This window comes from Orbicella faveolata, unplaced genomic scaffold, assembly GCF_042242905.1.
Source record: "Orbicella faveolata isolate gen_17 unplaced genomic scaffold, um_ofav_v1 contig_48, whole genome shotgun sequence".
NCBI classification, from domain to species: domain Eukaryota; kingdom Metazoa; phylum Cnidaria; class Anthozoa; order Scleractinia; family Merulinidae; genus Orbicella; species Orbicella faveolata.
Window position 1 is genome coordinate 8,360,347 of NW_028301578.1, and position 22,768 is coordinate 8,383,114.

At 39.0% G+C, this 22,768-nt stretch overlaps 2 protein-coding genes across 6 annotated transcripts in view; both read right to left on the reverse strand.

Moving 5' to 3' along the window:
* The window catches only part of LOC110041515 (uncharacterized), a 98,891-nt gene extending 84,162 nt beyond the window's left edge, over positions 1-14,729 (reverse strand). The window contains exons 1-4 of one of the 5 annotated variants that reach the window (XM_089280836.1): positions 14,126-14,729; positions 10,041-10,107; positions 8,065-8,739; positions 6,707-7,191 (exon numbers count right to left, since the gene is read on the reverse strand). In XM_089280836.1, coding sequence (XP_089136962.1) covers positions 6,707-7,191; positions 8,065-8,668 — 1,089 coding nt within the window. In that variant the 5' untranslated portion in view covers positions 8,669-8,739; positions 10,041-10,107; positions 14,126-14,729. Of the gene's footprint in view, positions 1-6,706; positions 7,192-8,064; positions 8,740-10,040; positions 10,108-10,730; positions 10,842-12,042; positions 12,196-14,125 lie in introns of those variants that run through there. The other 4 variants (XM_089280835.1, XM_089280837.1, XM_089280833.1 and 1 more) reach the window with 4 other exon arrangements.
* A 5,669-nt stretch (positions 14,730-20,398) lies between these two features.
* Positions 20,399-22,543, reverse strand: LOC110057916 (uncharacterized). The gene has a single exon (XM_020764527.2). It carries the CDS (start codon positions 22,164-22,166, stop codon positions 20,790-20,792), a length of 1,377 nt encoding a protein of 458 aa, XP_020620186.1. The 5' UTR covers positions 22,167-22,543; the 3' UTR covers positions 20,399-20,789.
* Positions 22,544-22,768: the final 225 nt, after the last annotated feature.

Consider the following 22,768-nt stretch of genomic DNA (forward strand, 5'->3'; position numbering starts at 1 on the left):
GGCTTTAAAATCACCTTGTTACATTCACCATTCATTTCACTTGTAATATTTAGTTCCCAATGATATTTTGTTAGTAATTGGAAGATTATCTCCAATGGATACAGTGAATTAGCAATGAAAGCATAGCTCATGGTTTCATTGGTAGCCCTCATGTTATACCTCTTCTCATAATGAAATCAAGCCAGTGCAACTGTAGAAGTAAACTGTCAATAAATCGTTTCTGTCGTTAAATCACTTCTTTTGTTTGTGTCCTCTAGGCCTCGCTATCAAGCTGAATTTTAATATATTGAAAGTGGCCTATTGCAACTGAATTCAGTATGACCAAGTTTAGTTGTATATCATCTATACCGAGATGTTTTGACTAAAATAAACAAATTGTAACAAAATTTGGAAATAAAAGCAGAACTGATGCAAGTCTATTCCTGAATACTTGCAGTAGCTCTTAAAATTGGAGATCACTACACAGTATGCCCCTTTGTTAGTCAGTTGCAAGGTCATTAAGTACTCTCTTTTGGTCAATCACATACAGTAGGTTCTAAAGTTGATATTGTAGACATGCTGCCGCTTTCCTTGTTTGATAACTACAGTGTAGATGGAAAAAGTTAAGTTATTTCTTGGGAAATATAGCCAACATGTTAATCCCAATCCCATAGTCTTTTAAAATACCAATTGGTAGTTTAGCATCTGCTTCAAATATTTTGGCTGGTTTAGAAGCAGACTTGTTGGGGTGGGAGAAAGGGCTGGATTGAGTGGCTAGCCACCCCTTTATGGAGAAGCAAAAAAACAAAAAGTGAAAAATATTGTGGTTACGATTGAAAAAGAAAAAGGCAAACACTCTGAAAAGGTACCTAATAATTCATTGCAATTTCTACTTTGTGGCATTGCTAGTATTTCTGGTGTAATAGTTTTTGATAACATGTAGGTCTCAATTCACAAAAAGCAACATTTTGTGGGCATGTCCCTGACTCGTCCCCAGTCGTTTTCAATATAGCACATGGCAGCACGCGAGTTGGAGGAGCAGGGGCTGACCTGCCCATCTCACCTTGCGCTTCCTTTCTTGGTACTCATCTCTCCCTGTGCTGTATCTCCTGTATGAAGACAACTGGGTACGAGTTAGGGGCATGCCCCATTAATTCTGCAACCAGGGTTCGTACGGCTCTTGGAAAACCTGGAAAGTCCTGGAATATTATTGTGGCATTTTCCAGGACTGGAAAGTCCTGGAAAAGGGCTACTGGCCCTGGAAAGTTCTGGAAATCTGTTAAACTCAAGTAGAAAAATATAAAATTCATGGCAGACAGTAAGGAGAATTAACATTAAGATCATGGGAGTGAAAGGGTTAATGTGAATGTTAGAGTCCTGAAAAAATCAATCTGAGTCCTGGAAAAGTCCTGGAAATTTGTTTTTGAAAAAGGATACAAACCCTGTTCAACCCCGAGGTACCAACCACCCCCTCTCCCCCCCCCCCCCCCCCCCTCCCTCTTCCAAAATCCTTGATCTACCCTTGCTGGTTCTGGCTTAATCTTTGTGTAAATGAGAAAGATTTTGCCCCCACTATTCATCCGGACACACATGGTGATTAAATTGGGTGGGTTGGACAGCGAAGTCACTGTCCCATTTAATCAGTGTCAATACTTACCAGACGTTTCTAAGATTCGAAAACTAAGTGCACCAAAGCCGGAAAAGAGATCCCCGAAAAACCAGCAAGGTAGTGGTGTCACCCTTGGGGTTTTAGGGTATCCTAATTAAATGCAGTGTACACAAATGTAGTAAACTACAGTGATGTGATAAAATGACAACACTAAAAAAAAAGAAACATTTTCAACATAAACGTGATTTTCAGACTTGTTTTGATGCAAAAATATGTTTGCCTGCAATTGAGACTTCGATAATCTCTGGCCTTGATATTACAGTAGCAGCTCCCAAAAAAAGTTCGTTTGATTCTCTTGATAAGCGCAGTGCCATGAAAATCGTTCGTTATACTGAGGACCTTGTTATATAGAGGTTCGTTAAATCGAGGTTCCACTGTACTAACCATATTCCTCATTGTAAATATTGAAAATTGAGTTTTATTATTATTACTTTTGTTAGGAGGCTCGTAGCCTTGTCGTTCAGGCAATACCGCGGTTTCCAATCCGTCTGGATCTCATCAGTTGCCGATAGCAGGGAGTGGTGAAGACAGGTCGCTGACTAATCAGAACGACGGATTGAGTAATTCATTAAATCTGACCAATCAGGATTTTAAGTTCGTCTGGTGGACGAAAAAAACGAAGAACAATAGCGTCCTTGCAGGCCGTTCCTCCTCGAAGCGTGCTGTATCCTCCGCGCTCATTTTGACCCTTTCCCTCCCCTTCTTAGGTTAGTTTGTTTGTTTCCTTGTGCGTCTGTTTTTTTTTAATCTCTTTGCTTGTTTGTGAGTCTGTTCGTTTGTTAGCGAGTCTTTTTGTTTCCTTGTGAGTCTGTTTATTTGTTTTTGAGTCTATTTGCTTCTTTGTGCGAGTCTGTTTGTTTGTGATGCTCTTTGTTTGTAAGTCTGTCTGTTGGTTTGTTTCTTTGTTTGTTTGCTTGTGTCTGTTTGTTTGTTTGTGAGTCTATTTGCTTCTTTGTGAGTCCGTCTGTTTGTTTGTGACCCTTTTTGTTTTGATTCTGTTTGTTTGTTTGTGAGTTTATTTGTTTCTTTTTGAGTCCGTCTATTTGTGAATCATTTTTTTTGTGTTTGTTTGATTGTGAGTCTTTTTGCTTGTTTGTGCGAGTCTGTTTGTTTATGAGTCTGTTTCTTCGTTAGTTTGTCTGTTTGTTTGTGACTTTGTTTTTTTGTTTGTTTGTGGGTCTGTCTGTAAGTCTGCTTGTTTGTTTGTGCGTCCGTTTGTTTTTTGTGAGTCTTTGTTTGTTTGTGCCTCTTTTTGTTGTGAGTCTGTTTGTTTGTTTGTGAGTCTGTTACTTTTTGAGACTGTTTATTTGTAAATCAGTTTGTTTGTAAGTCTGTTTGTTTGTTTGTAACTCTGTTTGTTTATTTGTAAGTCTATTTGTTTGTTTGAGTCTGTTTATTGTAATTCTGTTTGTTTCTTTGTGGGTCTGTTTTTTTGCGAGTCGGTATGTTAAATTGTGACTGTGTTTGTTTGTTTTTGAGTCTCTTTGCTTAATTGTGAGTCTTTGTTCTGGTTCTATTTTCCTTTTTTGTGAGTCTGTTTGTTTGAGAGTCTGTCTGTTTGTTTGTGACTGTGTTTGTTTGTTTTTGAGTCTGTTTCTTTGATTGTGAGTCTGTTTCTTTGAGAGTGTGGCCGTTTGTTTGTGACTGTGTTTGTTTGTTTTTGAGTCTGTTTCTTTGATTGTGAGTCTGTTTTTTTGTGACTGTGTTGTGAGTCTGTTTGTTTCTTTTTGAGTCTGTTTATTTGTGTGTCAGTCGGTTTGTTTGTGAGTCAGTTTGTTTGTTTGTGAGTCTGTTTGTTGTCGGTATGTTTGTTTGTTTGCGAGTCTGTTTGTTTGTGAGCCGCTTAATTTTTTTGAGTCTATTTGTTTGTTTGTGTGTCTGTTTGTTTAAGCCTTTTTTTGTTCGTGACTGTTTTTTTGTTTGTTAGTCTGTTTGTTTGTTTGTGAGTTTATTAGCTTGTCTGCGACTCTGTATGTTTTGGTTCGGTTTGATTGTGAGTCTTTTTGCTTGTTTTGAGTCTGTTTGTTGTGGGTCTGTTTGTTTGTTTGTGATTTCGTTTGTTTTTTTTTATTTGTGAGTCCGTTTGTTCGTGACTCTTACTTTGTTTGTGACAGTTTGTTGGCTAGTGAGTCTGTTTGTTTGTGAGTTTGTTTGTTTCTTTGTTTGTTTGTTTGTGAGTCTAGTTGTTTAATTGTGTGTGTATTTGTTTGGGGTCTTTTTGTTTGTGAGTCTGTTTGTTTGTTTATAACTCTTTTTCTTTATTTTTGAGTCTGTTAGTTGCTCTGTGAGTCTGCTTCTTTGTTTTTGGGTCTGTTTGTTTGATTGTGAGTCTGTTCGCTTGTTTGTGCGAGTCCGTTTTTTGTGATTCTGTTTTTTCTGTCTGTCTGTTTATTTCTGACTCTGTTTGTTTCTGAGTCTACTTGTTTGTTTGTGAGTCTATTTGCTTGTTTCTGAGTCTGTCTGTTTGTTTGGGACTCTGTTTGTTGGTTTGTGACTCTCTTGTGTTTCTGTTTTTTTCTTTTTGAGTGTGTTTATTTGTGAGTCAGTTTTTTTTATTTGTGAGTCAGTTTGTTCCTCTGTGAGTCAGTTTGTTTAATTGTGAGTCTTTTTGTTTATTTGTTTGTTTGTTTGTGGGTCTGTTTGTTAGTTTGTGACTGTTTGTTTGTGACTGTTTTTTGTGAGTTTATTTACTTGTTTTTGAGTGTCTGTTTTGTATGTGTCTTTGTTTATGCCTGTTTTTGTTTGTTTGTGAGTCTTTCTGTTTCTTTGTGACTCTGTTTCTTTGATTGTGAGTCTGTTTCCTTGTTTGCGATTCTGTTTGTTGTGGGTGTGTTTGTTTGTTTTTGAGTCTGTTTATTTTGGGTCTGTTTGTTTGTTTGTGATTTTTGTGTTTGTTTGTTTTTTTGTTTGTAAGTCTGTTTGTTACAGCAACTTGCTTTAGAGAGTTAAAAAATTTGGTTAATAATGAATTAGGAAATATTTGGCAGTGGCTTATTGCCAACAAGTTAAGTTTAAAGGTAGTTAAGACCGAGTGTGTATTAATTCTCTTTTAGCAAAAAGCGGCCCAACGGAAATTTTCTCTCCGAATAAGACTGGGATATGATCTCATAAAGAGAGTAAAAGCACCCAAATCTCTAGGCGCTCACATTGACGATCATCTATCGTTTGAATCACATTGACCACATTGCTAAGAAGATATCTTCAGGCACTGAATTGCTGTATGAAAACTGGTTAGACCTTTTGTCCCGAAAGAAGTCTTAATTAAAATTTAAATCGTTGGTTCTTCCTACTTCGATTTTTCTGATGTTGTCTGGTCGGGTTTAAACAAGGGCCCTTCAGACAGACTTGATAAACTCTACAGTCAGGCAGCACGGATCATTACTCAAAGTGACTGGGAAATTAGATCTGCCGGCATTTTGAGAATCCTTCACTGGCATACTCTTGAAGTTTGACATCAACATCATAATGCCATCATAATGCAAAAAAATATGCACAACAAAGCTCCTGAGTACCTTACTGAGGTCTTTAACCTGATTCGAAACAACACTGGTTACTATCTCAGAGACTGTAGCCACAATTTGGCATTGCAGAAACCCAAAACTGAAAGCTTAAAAAAGAGTTTTTCATAGGCGTGGTGCTAAACTATGGAATTCTCTTCCAAATTCGATGAAAGCAGAACAGTCTCTTAAGGTAGTCATTTCGTAAATCTCCTTGCACACTCGGTCTCCACAATAGCAAATAACACTAGTAATTCTCTTCTACCGTGAAATTTTGTAATTGTATTGTTTCTACTAATTCTTAGGACGGCTTTCTTGGAAACCAATTCTTTGTAACTGAAGAGATACCGTGTCGAAATAAATTGCCTTGTCTTGTCTCGTCTTGTTTTGTGATTATTTGTGAGTCTGTTTGTTTGCTTCAGTTTGCTTGTTTGTAGCTCTGTTTGTTTGCTTTTTTGCGAGTCTGTTTTTTTGTTTGTGACTCGGTTTGTTTGTGAGTCCGTTTGTTTATGAGTATGTTGCTCGTGAGTCTGTTCGCTTGCTTTCGAGTCTGCTTGTTTATGAATCTCTTTGATTGTGAGTCTTTTTGCATTTTTGTGAGTCTGTTTGCTTGTTTTCGAGTCTGCTCGTTTGTGAGTCTCAGTTTTTTTTTTCTTTTTGAGTCTGTTTGCTTGTTTGTGAATCTTTTTGTTTGCTTGTGGGTCTGAGTTTGTTTCTTTATGAGTCTGTTTGTTTGTCAGTCTGTTTTTTTTTTTTTTTTTTTTTTTTTGTGGCCTGTTTGTTTGATTTTTAGTCTGTTTGCTTGTTTGTGAGTTTCTTTGTTTGTTGTTTTTTGTGCATTTGTTATTTGTTTTGTGTTTGTTTCTTCGTTTTTTTGTCTCTATTTGTTTGTTTGTGAGTTTGTGAGTTTGTTGGTCTGTCTGTTAATTTATTTGGTTGTGTGTTTTTTTGTTTTTTTTTTTGTAAGTTTATTTGGGAGTCTGTTTGTCTGTTTGTTTTTGTGTTTGATTGTTTAATTGCTTGTTTTTTGTGTTTCTTTGTTTGTCAAACAAACTTGTTTAGGAAATAGCCCAAAGCAAATACGCGCGCGGATTGATTTAAAACCGTGTTGTTATAACTCGACAGAAACACCGAACTAGCACGAGCTGATGACGTATTGATGGCGCGAGCAAAGACAATTTACATTTTGATGATCGAAGTAAACTGTGAAAACACTCGCCTGTCGGCTCGTGTTCCCACAGCATTTCTCGTTATCTCAAACTCTCACCGCGCGTTTCTATCATGACTCGATAGTAACACGGTACATGTTTTCTATTACTTAATTAATTATTAATTAATGTATATTTATGTTATTTTAAAGTGAGCTTCCTGCGAAGGAGCTTTTCAGTTAAGCGGTGTTATCACTATAAACAAAGAATTACGTCATTACCTTACCTTTGTTGCAGCTCATAGCAAAACTCGCTTAACCACGGTTTTAGACTAATTAACGTAAACATTTCTGTAGTTTGATGACAGACGCAGTCTGAAATAGCAAATAATGACTCTTGCATTGTATTCTCACCTTGCTGCAGTTAACCGTCAAAGCTTTCCCTGTTGCCTTTAGAACAAAAGGTATAGAAGCCTCGTCTGGAACAATTGAACAGAAATCCACCGCATCTAGAGTCCGGTTGTAAACAAGTCCATCTCCAAAGCTTGTATTCTGTACGGTGGTATTTTCAATTACGACAAGCCCTCCAGAACTCTCAATATTTACACCAGCCAACAGTGATCGCAAGACGGTCGTATCAACTATCACTGGATGATTTTCAAGTTCTTTCACCAGCAGGCCTGAAGCTCCATCTCTAATCGTAACATTTAGTAAATCTGGTGCCTTCTTAAGTGCTTTGATCCCCTCAAAAGCATTCACTATGTCTGCATTCTCCAAGGATGAGTTCCCTTGCTTCTTGGTGAAATTCGTCGGAGTGAAGTAAATACCTTTCCAGTAAACCGTTTCCGTCAACAAAGGCATCAGGGTGTCACACTCAATTCCAACGTCATAGGAATGATCTGCCAGGGTCGAAGATCATCGTTTTTCAAACAATGTAATAAGAAAAACAGAAAAAATATCCGATTAGTGAAGATTCGAAAGTAAGTTTCTTTTCATTAAATGATATAAATAAACCATATTTCTAAAAGCCAAACTAATGATACAGATATTTTTTTAATATATTTCGGTCAAACAAAGGTTATGACATCGGGAGCGCTCTGAGAGAAAACATTGGACTAACTAGAAAACCAATTAATCTCGTTATGAGCTATAACCTTGGTTTATGTTCATTTTACTGTACCTCACCAATATTGTAGGTTTAGTATTCATAACTCAGTCTAGGTGGCTGTAATCAGAACTTGTGGAAGATTAATATTATGTCAAAGAATGGACATTGTATGAACTTTTATAAGAACAGATCATCAATCTAAGAGGGAGGTTGTCCATTCAAAAGACCAGTTTCGACATATTAAAATTCAGCCTTACACGATAGACCTCAGCACGAGGCTCTGGGGAACAAACCACACACACTCTGTAGTTTTCCCCCAGAGCCTCGTACTGAGGTCTATTGTTTTAGGCTGAATTTTAATATGTCGAAATTGGTCTACTAACCGTTCACGAAGGGAAAGACCTTATTCGGTATATCACCATTTCGAGGCTGAAGAAAAAGAACACAGCAATTTATTTACGTGTTTAATATTTGACTTCGAACGTGAGCTGTTCTGTGAGCACCACGTTTATTTCGTAAAGCTTCAAACATGTAGCAACGACAAACTGAATGAGGCAAATATTTCTTAACTTTTTGAGTTTCTTCATGTTAGGGAAAGATCATGTGGCGTTTGAATGCAAATATCAACACCAGTTCCTAAAGGTTAAGACTAAAGATAACTCACAGCACGAACGCCATCTGTAGCCACAATCCCAGAGACTTTCTTCCTTTCCATTGCAGCTTACATATTTCATGTAGACGGGGCCACTTCCGGGATATGTGTAATGCCTCTTAGCTCCGAGGAAGCCAAGTTGTCTACAAGCCACTGCAGTTTCTCTGTAATCCCAATAACTCCAGTAGTTACAGATAGTTCCCCACTGTCCGTTCCACTTTATCTCCAAGCGACCGTTGCTGGGAGAGGTGCCACCTACAAGCCTAATCCCAGGATTGTAGAATCTGCCTAGGTTGGTGTTATTGCAAAGAACTGTTTCATTACAAGGAAGTGCACGGAACGTTATTCTATTTGAATGCGTTCCCCTTGCGTGTAAAGATCCGTGAACACGAAGCCCTACTGTTGGAACGAAAAGCACTTCACTCCCTGCTTCTATGGTAAGAGTTGCATTGTGGGCAACAACCAAGTCACTCGTCACCAGGTATGGACCATCTGCGGGATTGAAGGTGCGGTTACCGATGATAGTGCCGTTCACTTCCTGGAAAGATTTTCTCAAGTTGGCACAACTTCGATAGGTCAAACAGAAGAGCGAAAATATCCACAGCTTTGCAAGCATAGCTGTAAATGGCTCCAAAACGGTGCCCACACCGACAGGTGGCTGTTATACTGACTTGTTTTCAATCAACTCTGAAATACAAAACGATAATTAACAGTTATTCCATGTGCCTATTTTTTTAAAATCATTTACAGAAGTCTCCAACCGCGGCGAACGGGATATGAGTTCTAGTAAACCCGGCTTATAAATTATACAGGCACGGCGGAAAAACCGCTCACTGGCTGAAAAATCAGTTGTTTGGAGCATCCCTAGTGAAAATCCTCACAGGATCTTTAAGGTCTTCAAGGACCTGCCAAAGATCCTTAAAGATAAAGATCTTTTAAGGATCCTTTAAGGATCTTTGAAAGATATTCAAAGATCTTTGATGTAAAGATCTTTCCAGGATCTTTGCCAGGATCCTTCTAGATCCTTGAGGATTCAGTGAAGATCTTTCAAAATTCTTTAAAGAGTCTTTTGAAGGATCTTGCAAAGATCTTTGCTAGGATCCTTCAAGATCTTTAAAGATTTGATCAAGATCTTGCAAAGATCCTTGGTAAGATCTTAACAGGATCTTTGCTAGGATACTTTAAGGTCCTTGAGGATTCAATGAGGATCGTTGAAAGATCTTTAAGGAATTTTTTGAAGGATCTTACAAAGGTCTTTACACAAGATCCTTCAAGATCTTCAAGGATCTGATCAAGATCTTGCAAAGATTCTTGGTAAGATCTCAGCAGGATCTTTGCTAGGATCCTTCAAGATCCCTGAAGATTCAATGACGTTTTGTGAAAGTTCTTTAAGGTATTTAATAATCTTAATTTAGTAATCTTTGCTAGGTTCCTTAAAGATCCTTGATGAGGATCTTTTAAAGATCTTAATAGGATTCATTGAAGGATCTTTTACAGTTTGTCACACTTTCCAACAGGTACGACTTAATACCTTGTTCAATGTAATACTGTACATGCTTGTCAGCTGATAATTATTTAGAACACATTAGAACCATTCATAATAACTATTGTTACAATTTACCCTTACAAAGACAATCCTATTCTGTTTCTATTTCTTTTATGTGTTTTCCAGTAACTTTAAATCTATTTTTAAACAAGATAGAAAAAAAGTGGGGTATTTTATTTCTGTAATATTTTTTCATAATATCCTGAAAAACAGCCTGCAAAATATATTAATTTAATCCTTTGTTGCATTCTTACACCAGTGTTCTTTTATAATACCGAGATAAAATAGACTGTTTTGCCTACATTTTTTGAGTACCAAAGGTGATGATGACCTGCTCCTTTGCAAAATAGACATAAAATAGGCTATGAAAATCCTATTTTATACAAATACAAAACGATAATTAACAATTATTCCATGTGCCTATTTTGTCACAATCACTTACAGTAGTCTCCAGCCGTGGCGAACGAGATATGAGTTTTAGTAAACCCGTCTTACAAACTTTAAGACGTCTGAAAAAAAACAAGATGTCTATAAATCGATGGAATGACCTTCGGGCAAAAAATCGCTGCCAAGGCGATGTGCTGGTCTTTTGCGTTTGGAGTCGAATAAAAACTGCAATATTTTAATTTTGGAGTTTACTTTAGTCTTTAAGAAGACTATTTGGTATACAATAAAGTTGGGCGAGTTCGATGTATCGATAGCTTTGACAGCGGCTCTTAGCCGAACCGTTGCAAAAATTAATTTGTGAGGGTTTGACGCTGAAAAAGTGTTATTATTCATCATTCACTTAGTTTAGCCGTTTAGTTAGGACTGGTTTTTTTTTCTTCCACTGAGTCTGCTTAGAGCCCGCAGAAGTCGTACACAAAAATGGTGGTTATGTTACAGACATCGTAACGGCTGTCGTTCCGCAGGGAATCCACTTTTATTATGCAACTACAAATTGCATTTCGTTCCGGGAATTTTAAGTCCTCAGTCTTTTCTCTAAAGCTTTCTGTTTGAAAACAAGTACTCGGTTGTTGTCACAAGGTTTTAAGCTCAAGAATGTTGGCAACCTGCCACATGAACGACAACTGCTAAAACATAAACGGTATGATCAGGACACGAAATAGTTTTGTGGACGTTTCTCACGCACCTTTGTCACTGCTCGCATACGACAACAAAGATCACGGTTTTTTTTCTCCTAACAACAGAAATAAAATTGTAAGGCAACGGTAACCTAACAGCTTTCAGTTTAGGCCTTACAGCTACTATTAGAGACTTAATAATCAAGAGGATCAAAAGCACAGATGAATAATAAGCTGCACTTAAAGATTCCGAGAAACTTGACTGACGTTTGAATAAGGTGGCTATACTGTTACCGATCAGTGTTGACAAGGAAAAAGTGCATTTTAAGCCAACTGTGGGAGAGTTTCCTTCAAATCTCTGTTCTTGCAAGCCATAATGACGTACTGAGGAAAGCCAGACAAACTCAGATTTTAATTTACGGCAAAACAGCAGAGTTAAATTTAAAATTCATATAGACCCGCTTAGGATATGCCCTTAGATATCTGCTTATGTCTAGACTGTTTTTTTTTTTTTTGTTTTTTTTTTTTTTACACAAACATAAAACTGATCAAGCGAATTATAGCAAGCTACAGTTGCTTTTTGCGGCATAATGCATTTCAACAATTTCTATATAGCCATAAAAGGTTGGAAAGCAATTCTATTTCATTTCTACAACGACTTTACTGTGCATTTCTGCGCAACGAACTGTTTGTTTGACCATCAGTTTAATTTAATCACGCATTAGTCTCTGACCTCCGCTGAATACCTCGGATCTGAGATCTTAAACCATTTACCTCATTCAATGACTAATTGTTTGATATTATTCTGTCTTTTTAAGCAATAGCATATTTGGAGGATTTTCGTCGATTAATAGAAAGCGAGTTTCTACACTGCGTGTAATGCTATAAAGTTAACATAGTCCTCGACACTCGTCTTAACGAACTTCAGTTTTATCTGTCATAACCCAAAGCCGTGAAGTTGAAGAGCAATCGCGTAGTCACGATCAGTAAAACATGATGGCTAACCTCGGAATCATATGTTTCGGAGGCAACATTTGCGTCCGAGAAGCAGAAGTGCCTTTGACCTGAGGTAAAAACCATTGTCTTGCTCCGTGCACCAAAATTGGTTTCCGCTACATGTTTCCCGCCTGGTTAAATTGTGAACGTTTTTACCCGCAACAATAAAATGTTTCCGCAATTGTTTCCCAGGCAGCCCTTAACCGGACACACAGTCCTCTGCTTCCTAGCAATCATTCAGTCGCCCGCTAGCTGCAGCTAGGAAAACGCAACAACACTGATGTCTGATATGGATTTTGTTTGTTTTTTTGAATTACAATTCTGGAACCGTGAAGTACGAATCAAATGCGAATATGTATATTAACGGGACTTAAAAAGACTTACTTCAACTGCCTATGATGTTCTGCAAATTCAAAAGTCGTAAACAAGCCAATTCGCTGCTGATGTTATGTTTGCTGCGTTTCGAACGCTCAATCATCGACGACAAAGGTATCTTGCTAACGCTCCCTTAAAAGATTTCCTGACTTCATCAGGTGTGATTCCGGGAAATTTCAAACCCGGTTTTTTTTCGGGGGGGGGGGATGGGGATGGGTGGGGGTGGGTTGGGGGGTCCCTTACATGAGTTCTATCTTATGTCCGGCGCCAATGGGTACGGCATTTGTGCCCAGCGTTCTAATCTGTAACAGCGCATGGTTTGTGCACTCTGGTCTTCAATTGGGTATGTTTTAGAAGAAGCTATTTTATCATTATAAGTTAACTCTGATCAAGATCGAAAACTTTAAGCACTTCTCAAATTATGTTTACCCGAGCCATGTACTCGCCAGGCGCTCCAGGGTAAGGTCTGAAATATACTGGGTCATGTCCAAAATCGCAAATTCTGGACTGTCTAAAATAACATCAGCGTTTCACGAGGCTCGCCACAACTCACCCAGGGTCTTTTCGCCGTTCTGGCAAATGTATGGAAAGTTATAAACGCGACTGGACGCTTTCTAGCACAGTTTCGTGCTTTAGATTTGGCCAATGCAATATTTGTTTACTAGTATCTTAACTTAGCTATCCATAAATCAGGGCCTGAGCTAGTAACAGGCAAACTGAGGCTCTTGCCTCAGTCGTTTTGTTTTGTTTTTGTTGTTTATAGTCATTATAACTACCCTGAATACCTAGGAGGAGAATTTAATGATGGACATTGCCTCAGGATTATTTTTTCATGGACATTACCTCAGTCGTAATTTTGTCACAGACAGTACCTCAGTCATATATTTTTGTCCAGCTACCACGTTGTAATTTGTTCAGAATGAGATGTTTAAGAAAATTATTCGGGCTTAGCTCCGAGGCTTTCAGGACAAAATTGCTTATAAGCTTCTTTTGTCCCTCAATTCCCAAAAGAGACTTGGATACAAAGAAAACAACACCAAATATAGAAGTTTGTCCTGAAAGCCTTGGAGTAATATATCAAATTAAACGTGGCCTATCATCTCTAAAGAGGAGAAAGACATTCCCAGCTTAATCAATCCCTTGTTTTATAACTCACAACGACAAAATAGCGATTGAAACATAATGCCAAAAAAAGAGATCGTGGATGTTTGTCACGAGAATTTGTCACGAGAATTTGTCACGAACGGTTCGCAGTCAGCGTCGCTTTTCTCTACTGAAATATATAAAATGTAGCCTTGGGGTAGCTCAACAGCTCTTCTTTAAAGCTAAAGAGCGAAAAACACAGTCTTAATTAGCAATGATGAATACAAATAGCTGCTCTTAATTTAGAGATTCCGAGAAATAAGCGAGTGTAATCTAATACTGATCAGTGAAAAGCATTTTCAGCTCAGCCGAACTTGCGAGAGTTCACTGCAAATCTCTGGTCTTTTATACTATAATGAGGTTACGAGGAAAGTCAGAGAAACTCAAATTATACTTCATTCTTGCAAATTTGACACAGTTTGACGACCAAGGTCTCCAAAGAATGTGCAAACGCTCTCTTCCAAGAAACCATCAGCTTCATACACACTGACCTCCGCCTGTTGAGCTCGAATCTGAATTCTTAAACCATTCATGATCACTTCTCGTGTAAATCATAATGGCTGATTCTTTTGATACTCTTCTATCGACAAAATATCTGAAGGATTTTCCTCGATACTATTAAGTCAACGTAGTGCTCGACTCGTTTTCGCGGACTTTAAGTCATTGAGTACGTTTTATCAAAATTCTACGTCAAGTCATATAGTTTAATTTAAGTTTAAGAGCTAGTACCCCATTGTCACGATCAGTATAACCGGGCGCACAGCCTTTCGTTTCCCGGCCAACATCAGATTAGCTACCGCTAGGAAAATTTAACAGAACTGAAAGACCTGATGTGGATAATTTTGTTTGTCTGTCCCAGTTCTAATTCTACTACCCTGCGTATAGTAGTATTATAGTAACTTTAAAATGGCACATACATGTATGTGTACATGAAAAGAATGTTACTCACAACTGTCCTTGCTCTTCTACAAACTCAAGATTAACAGACAAGCCAATTCGCAGCGGATGCCCTGGTTGTTGTTTCTCAAACACTCAATCATTAACAGCATTAACGATCAAGGTATCTCTTCAAGTTTGCAAACGCTCCCTTCATGACATCATGCAGTGAAATCCCGAGAAAGCTCACCTCGTCCCCAGGGTCTTTTCGGCGTTGTTTTTCAAGACAGCCGCTTGTGAATTCTCTCATTTCTTTGTCAAGTTTCTGCTTGTCGGGTAGCTCTACTATTGCTGTTTTTAATCTATAACATTGTAATAAATTATTTCTAACTCTGGAGTGAAATAAAAGTGTTGTTGTTGTTGTTGTTGTAATAATCGAGAGAAAAGTTACCTTGTGTAACGGACTCACTCATTCATTAAGATTTGTGCATTTAGTACTCTTGGTACTGCAATTCTTGCTTCTTTTCAATATTTAGCTCGAGGAAAATCCATCAGCGCTGGAATTAAACGACTTGTTTTATGACATGATAAATATTTGGAATTCTCGTTGCTTATTTTATCAGTGTTCTTCTTCGCCAAAAAAAAAAAAAAAAAAAAAAATGAGCCAGGTATATCATGAAACTGCTCAAAAGAAGTGGTTTGCAGATCACAAAGTAAACATTATATAACTGAAAAAGCTCCAGCCTGTACTCAGAAGTGACAAGCATTTGAAATAGAGAGCCAGAATTCTTGGGGGGAAGACTCCTATATAGAAAGGTCGGGGGTTCTCGTCGTACCTTTTAGTACCTTTTGGTTTTTGTACATCATAAGGTGGTCAGCTTCAAAAGATTCACAGCGGGACCTTTTGCAGTACCTTTAGAGGTGTTGAGCAGAAATAAACATGACAGGAGATAATGTGTTGTTTCAGAATTGGTACCTCTTGGTGGTGAAAAAAAAAAAGCTGCGCCCACAAAACAAGACCTTGGTACCTCTTAGGTGTTCTTTTCAAAATTTTTGACGTGCACTCTCGTCCTTTTCATGTGGGAGTCTATCCCCCCCGGGAGGGGGGGGAGCAGGAATATCGATGTATGTAGGACAATTTCACTTAGTGGTCTAGTGTTGAAAGCATAATCATTATAATGTGAAATACTGGATTAAGCTAAGAGTTTGGTGATTGGAATAAACTTTCTACGTTTAGTGGAGTTATGTAAGGTCAAAGTACATAAAAGAAAATCAGTGTAATTTTCAAACCAGCAATTGGTTTTGGTTTTATTTCTAATTGGCTGACAAAGTGGCGCGGGTTTAGCTAATCTCGCAGCATTGTAACGCAAAACCAAAACAAATACGGTATGATGCAAATTACTTCCACCTCAAGTGAAAACTGCTATGTGTCTGCTATGTCGAACACGTGTGTTATACTGTTATGTAACAGTGATTTCTATTAGTTTCTGAGCCCGCTGTGCCAGCGGTCAATTGTACGAAACATGTGCTTAATACAGTTTGGAATGACCCGTGTTCCCAGGGTTACCAAAATCGGAGAAAATGGGAGAGGGAATTTCATTTGGCTGAACTTGAGTGGAAAAAAAAAGTATTTTAATCAATTCAAGCAAGAGACTATCATCTAGATCATAATTTCTTGATACAAATCGTGATTTAAAAAGACCAAATTGCACAATTGTGTTTGCTGCAAATTGTGACTGATATAAGATTCAAGTTACTACAAAGAAAGAGCTCTTGTGTTATCAAGAGGCTATTGTTGTGATAGAATCGCAAAAGATCAAGCATATGTCTTTTCCAGTATGTCTACTACTGTTTCAAAAATATGTTACAAACAAATCATTGATTTGCTCAAAGAACTGAAGTAACTCCTTCTCTTATCTTTCTCCATTTGAGATCCTATTCATTACACTAAGTACCTCTCAAGTCTCAGATGATGACGGCTCGAAAATGGAATTCTATTCTTTGCAAAATGTTATTCATTGTTGGAAGTAAAATGACCAGAAATTGAATTTCACTTAATTTAAGGCTCAGGGTGATGCTTGTATAGATTCAAGATGGACGGTATAGTATAAGAGTTTGTCAATGAAGGCGAACCATGGTAAATCAAACGCTTGAGGCTTAACAGTACCATAGGTGGACAACCATCAAATTCTCTTTGCATATTCCACGTAAAAAGCTTATAACTTTTCAGTGAATTTGTCATGAAAGTGAGAGATTTCGAATATTTAAGAGGTTGTGGCGAGAAAGCAATGCGAAATGCACTTGATCACTGTGGAATTCAAAACATCCTTAATGTTTACCGACTGGGCAGGTGGTAGTCAGAAGATAAAATTAATAACAAAATAGCCATATTTAAATAAAATATTGTGATGTACACATGATGCTTTTAAGTTATATTATAAAGGATGTGTTTTAACAGTCTGTATTACTTATACAGTTAGCAAAAAGTATACAACGGCTTGAACACATCCTCCCAAAGCTGAAGAGCGATTTCCTCGTCAATTGTTTGCCAGTCTACCTCGGACTCGAACTTTCTGAATCCAGGCCGCGGGTTCTTGTGCAACTCTTGTAGAGTCTTTCTCTTCTTCCCGGATCCTTCCTGGTTACTTCGATTGGTGTCTTCATCTGCTTCTTCATCAACACAAGATTCGCCTTGACGTCGTGACATATTCGCAACATGTTCTGCTCTTTCTCTCTCTGCAGCTGCCGTTCTAGTTTGCTTACTCCGGAGATCATCAAATGACTTTTCGTGTTTATTTCTGCCCGCCATTTTTGCTATACACGTTCCCATTCTGAATAAAAGAAAATATTGACTGCAAACCGATAAGGGTCTATTTACACTTTTCAGTTAAATGGCAAACTCAGCGTAAGCAAATTTTGCTTGTTTGAAGCACACCAAAAAGAGGGACTATCTCGGTTCAACAGCAGTGAAAGATGTACTTCATTAAACATAGCCTTGAACACAAAATGCCGATTGTCCGGAAAAGTCCTTTTGCGTCAGGTTAGCTATATTTTTCTTGTCAGTAATACTCTTTTTGCGTCAGGTGAAGTGTATTTCCGGGCGTGTAAAACCCCTTTTACGTCATCAATCTTGTAGGTACATGGCCGTACAGAAAGCATCCCTTTTGTGTCCAGCAGACCTAATTTGTTGATTTTAATTAACACTCTCTTTGCATCGTTTTCATCTTAGTAAAACACATGTAAGTAAGTACAACCTTATTTCGCATGTTAGAATTTGAAATACCTTTCTGTGTTAGTGCAAATTTATTGTTTTATATTAGAGATATTCTCTTTTCGTCAATGTTACTAGAGGTCGTGTTACTAAAGATCGTTTCACGCTAGCAGAAACTTATTACTCATAACAGTAATATTACTTTTTGCGTCCGAAGAAGTTTGATTTTCATGTTAACGAAATTCCCTTTTCGACAGATAAGCTTTATTTTCATGTTAGTATCACTCCTTTTGCATCATGAGAATTTTATTTTTCATGAGTACTCCTTTTGTGTCAGTAGAACATTATTATTCATCAGTTAGAAGTATTCCTTTAACGTCAGTAGACCCTTATTTGTCGTGTTAGTAATGCACTGTTTGCGTCACAAAAGAATTATTTTTCATGTAAGCAGTATATACTGCGTTCACACTGGCAACGAAGTTTGTTTACAGTAAACATGTTTAGATCAACGAAACTCGTTTCTGCTAAACATGTTTGAAGTTACATTGTTTACAATATATACTTGTCCGTTTCAAACACAAATTACGCCTGGCTCCTATATTAAATTTTATGTAGTTTTACTGGAATGTTGTTTAAAACTGTTCTGTTTTCTGTCCGTGATTGTTTGATCTCTTCATCATCAGCTCATATTTGAAAGAAAACGTGTGTAATGTCGTAGCCCCAATGCAGGATACCATAAAGCTTGAATTAGCGCCCCCCCCCCCGTGGGGGGGGGGCTGGGTTGGGCAAGTAGGCCTTATGTGAGGGAGGCGCTTATTTATTTTTTTTCTTAAATCGTGATCACATATGATCGGGTTTGTAATAATAATAATAATAATAATAATAATAATAATAATAATAATAGTAGTAGTAGTAATACTACCACTACCACCACTACCACCGCCACCGCCACCGCCGCCGCCACCACCACCACCACTACTATTACTTTATTTAGAAAGCACTATTTCTATAGTACCCTTCCAAAAAACAGGGGGAGGGGATGGGGGCGCTTAGTCGAGGGGAGGGGCTTAGTTTAAATTTTGACCGATAGGAGAGGCGCTTATTCGAAGGGGCGCTAATTTGAGGAGAGGCGCTAATTCGAGTATTCACGGTATTTCGACTTGATTCCTCTCTGCTTTCAACCGTCATCTTTAACGTGTTTCGTTTAATTGAGGTCGAGGCTACCTCGTAGGATAGTTTCAGACTGGATCAGAATAAACTTGTTTTGATCAAGAGTCGCGTTCTGCACCACTTGTAGTGAACAGTTTTCGCAGTGAGAAACGTTCCATTCGTGATAAGAGTAAACATGGTTAGGCCTAGTGTGAACACAGCTTGTTTTTCAATGCCGGCAATTCTTTGTTGATAACTGACGTCATCAAATTCTTAGATCAGAAAAACATCGATTCCAGGCTCTCTCTCTCTCTCTCTCTCTCTCTCTCTCTCTCTCGCCTTTGCCTCTCTCTCGTCAACGACAAGAGAGGAAAAGGAGAGAGATCCTGGGATCCAGGTTGAGAAGTTTAACCATCTAGGAGTCATGCTTGATGAACAGCTTCTTTGGAAAGAAAATACTGACATTACAGTGGAACTCTGCCTTATGGTTACCTCGTTAATACGGCCACTTTCTTTTGTCCCGGCTGAACGCCCGTTAATGCGGTCACCCCGTTAATACAGCCAACGGCTGAAATCCTGACCGATATAATTGTTATATAATGTTACCCCGTTTATACGGCCACTCAAACCAGCCATGTTCATCTTTCCATTATTATTTTACATACTGATAGCTACTGATTCAATCTTTTAATTGTTTTTAAAAAACATTATATCCGCATTTCGGATGTTTATTAAAGAACAGTTGTTTAGAATGGCAACTGTGATATTTCTGTTAACAGTGCCGTAGCAATTAAGGGGGGAAAACTGAGGGGCACAGAATCGAGCGCCGAAGGCTATAGGTTCGGAAGTGCTATTTCCAGCGTTCTCCAAGAGCTATCTGTGATGAAAAGGTATCGCGAATTACTTCCTACACCGTCTCAGCAAAGCAATGCAGATTGAAAAAAGTACAACACTTGCAACGTTAATTACAAAATAACAAAACCTACTGTCTCTCAAGCAAGTGTTTCATCTGTCAGAGACTCAGAGTCCGGTATTAGTACGTTATTAAACTGTCTGAGTTGCCCTAGAGGCAAATGCAGACTTCATCGGCTTGTCGTTTTACGAAAACTTCCCAAACACGTGCTTGCGCCGCTGGTTGTCCCCCACAAACAAATTGGTGACCTCCACCATGTCAATGCCATCTGCCAATTCCTTGTGGACATGCAGAAGCATGAGGTGGATGCGCCTGGTCACTCCCGTGGTTGAGCGCATGTAAGTTTCGACCCGCTTTCAGGCGGAGAAGGAGCGCTCGCTGACGGCGTTAGTAGCTGGCATGACAAGCATAAACTTTGCAAGGGTGTAAATCTCACTCAGTAGGAGTTAAAGAGCATTTCCAAGTAACTGAAAAAAGTCCAGCAGATCGGCGATGTCGAATCTAGAGGTGTCGTACTCGATTGCCTACACCATTTCTGGAAGCAGAAACAGCTGGGGTTCTAGCTTATCCCTGTACACTGCCATCACTTTCGACTGGGAGATGAAATTTTATTTTCATCATTTTATACATGTCTGTTTTCACTTTTGGGGCCTGTGACCACCCCCCCCCCCCTCCCCTCCCCGGTCCCTCCCTTGCTACGGCAATGTGTTAAGACGTCACTCAGTTAAGGTTTAATTGACCCTACCCCGTTAATGCGGCCAAATCTTCATGGCCCGTTGGTGACGTATTAGCGGGGTTCCAATGTATTTGTAACAAAATTAACAAACGTTTGGGGCACTTAGCACGAATACGGTCTTGTCTCAATCTTAAGCGACAGTGTGTCCGTTATACCCTTATTGAGCCAACCCTAAGTTGTGCTGACACTGCATGTCGAGGTGAACCATCGACGGCGTCCAGCAAAAGTTTACAACGGCTGCAAAATTGCGCTGCCTGTATTATTCTTTAATGTGAATCCTCTAGAGATACTCAGTTTAATGTGTTGGGGTGGGTTGAGTTAGAAACAACACGCAAAATACATAAATGTGTCTTAGTTTTTAATGTTTGCATGCTTTAGTACCTCAGTACTGATTTATGTAATTACTTTATAAGGAAATATAATGTATAAAAGCGGGAAAAAGAGAAAAATTTACAATAAAGAACTGAAAGTGTGAGAATTACCTTGCTAACTGTACTCTGTATTAAACGGTGAACAAAACATGGCATTTTACGGTCTGGAAATTTTCAAATATTTAAATTGTGTAACTTTTCTCATTAAGTGTTGCTACTTGCGTAGATGTAAATGATGTGCACAGTCATCATACATAAGACCGTATCAGTTTTCCTACATTTGACAACTAATCGCCCAACACACTACAACTTATTAAATGTACTTTCAGTTCATAGTCATATACTGTTTACACCAGTTTAACCTCTTGAGCCTAATTTTGTTCCCTCGTAATGATCATTAAGCATTTTAGTGATCTCCCCACAGAGAATTTTCCATTTCATACCATGGATTTTTTCATCTACCTTATCAGGATGGTAGAAGCCGAGGGCTTTGAGAAGAAGCTTCTTGTAATCTCTGGAATCTAACTCCATTTCTCCCCATTTTTTCATGTCTTCATCACTGGGTTTCTGCCAAGATGGATGTTTAGGTGGATAGTTGCTATACACGTGTTTAATCAGGTCGGCTGCCCGGGCTTTGTGAGATCTTATGTCAGCTAACTCCTCAGACAATTCCTCCAGAAACGCCGCTCGAGCTTTCTGTTGTTCTTCCTCGTCCCTCTGGCGAGCCTCGTCTTGGTACTTCTTCAGCGTCGTGATACAATCTTTGTACCAGTCCTGGGAGGTGAAAACGCGAGGTTTCAGAGACTCCGCAAGCTCAAAGCTGTGAGTGAAGTACGCTTTAGCTCGCAATGTCATCCTAAGAACCTTGTCGTAGACAACACCTAGACGACTCTCGGCGATGGCCTCCTGCTCGATCTCAACCTCTCTCGCTAGCACGACCGCTTGCTTGTACCAGTCGATCACTTCGAAAATCAGCGTCATGTCTAGCTCTTCTTGCTCCTTCAAAGCCGTTTGAAGAAGTTCATCTCCGTGAACACGAGCTTGGAAGGCAGAAGCCGCACATGTGTGGTAGAACACGTCTTTCTCCAGGATTTCAGCTTCTTCCAGCAACTCGTACTTTAAATCTCCGCCATAACGGCTTGACAGATGTTTAACTTCTTCAATAGGCCGATAACAATCCTTCATGCGTGACAGGCATTTCTTGTAGTCGCCATTCTGTAGTTTCGTCGTACCATCGTGGAAGTAGCTCGTTGCCAATTTCATTTGTATGTCCGGGACAGCTTCATTCACTGTGGTGATGACCACGAGCTTCTCCAGCTGCGCGATCTTTTGATCGGCGTGTCCAAATGCTTCTGCCGCGTCGATCACTTCTTGTAAACAAACACTGATCGTCTCAAACACTTCGCCTCTCCATTCAGGGTCTTTGCATTCTTCACTGTTACTGTAAGCGGTGCACAACCCTTTGATCGCCTCGTGCAGGTAGAAGATGATTGTTTGTGGTTTGTCCCCACTCTTGGTCAGCACTCTCGCGATCTTCCATGCCGCTTTACCGATGTTCTTTGCAGCAGAGCATTCGTCTTCACGGTTGTTAGATTTGTCTTTGGCTTGATAATAACAAGACAGCGCTCGTTCAAAAAGATCCCTTGCCTGTTGTGGCGAACAATCTACATCCAAGCGGACTGCTTGACGAAAGAACTCATTACCCTGATTTCTGAGAGTACTAGATAGAGACATGGCGAGTAAAATCACAAATTATTTTGATTCACTTCCGCGTTGCTATCGCTTACGCTTTTCTATTGCTCTATGCTGGGATACCATTACTTATTGCGTGACGAAGGAGGATAGGATACCATCAGTAATCCGGAAGAAACTAGGGTGTTTTACAAGGATTTCCAGCTCGGAGAAAAGACGTGTAAAATTACGCTAATTTCACTACGATGATATCGATGACGTAATGTTTTCCATTTTGTTTGACCCTTTTACAACTGTACTTAAATTTGTTGGTGTTTGATTATAACATCTTCGGATCTTCCTCGGTGTGACCTTCGGACAACCGTCAAATACGTCGTTATCAGTATGTTTATATAATAACCAAAATAATACATGGTTGCTTGAAGATATTGAATTTCTCTTTTCGAGGTTGATCACCCCAAGAGAAATAACATAATAACATATCTTCACGCGCCCATGTATTATTCTCTATTCAATAAACATGGATGGTGAGGGTCAGTAACGAAGGGTTGGCGGGATTCGGAAGGGCCTTTTTTCGCCATCGGGATGCGGGACATAAAAAATTTGAAAGCGGGATGCAGACTTGAGGGGAGCTGGCAGGAGGC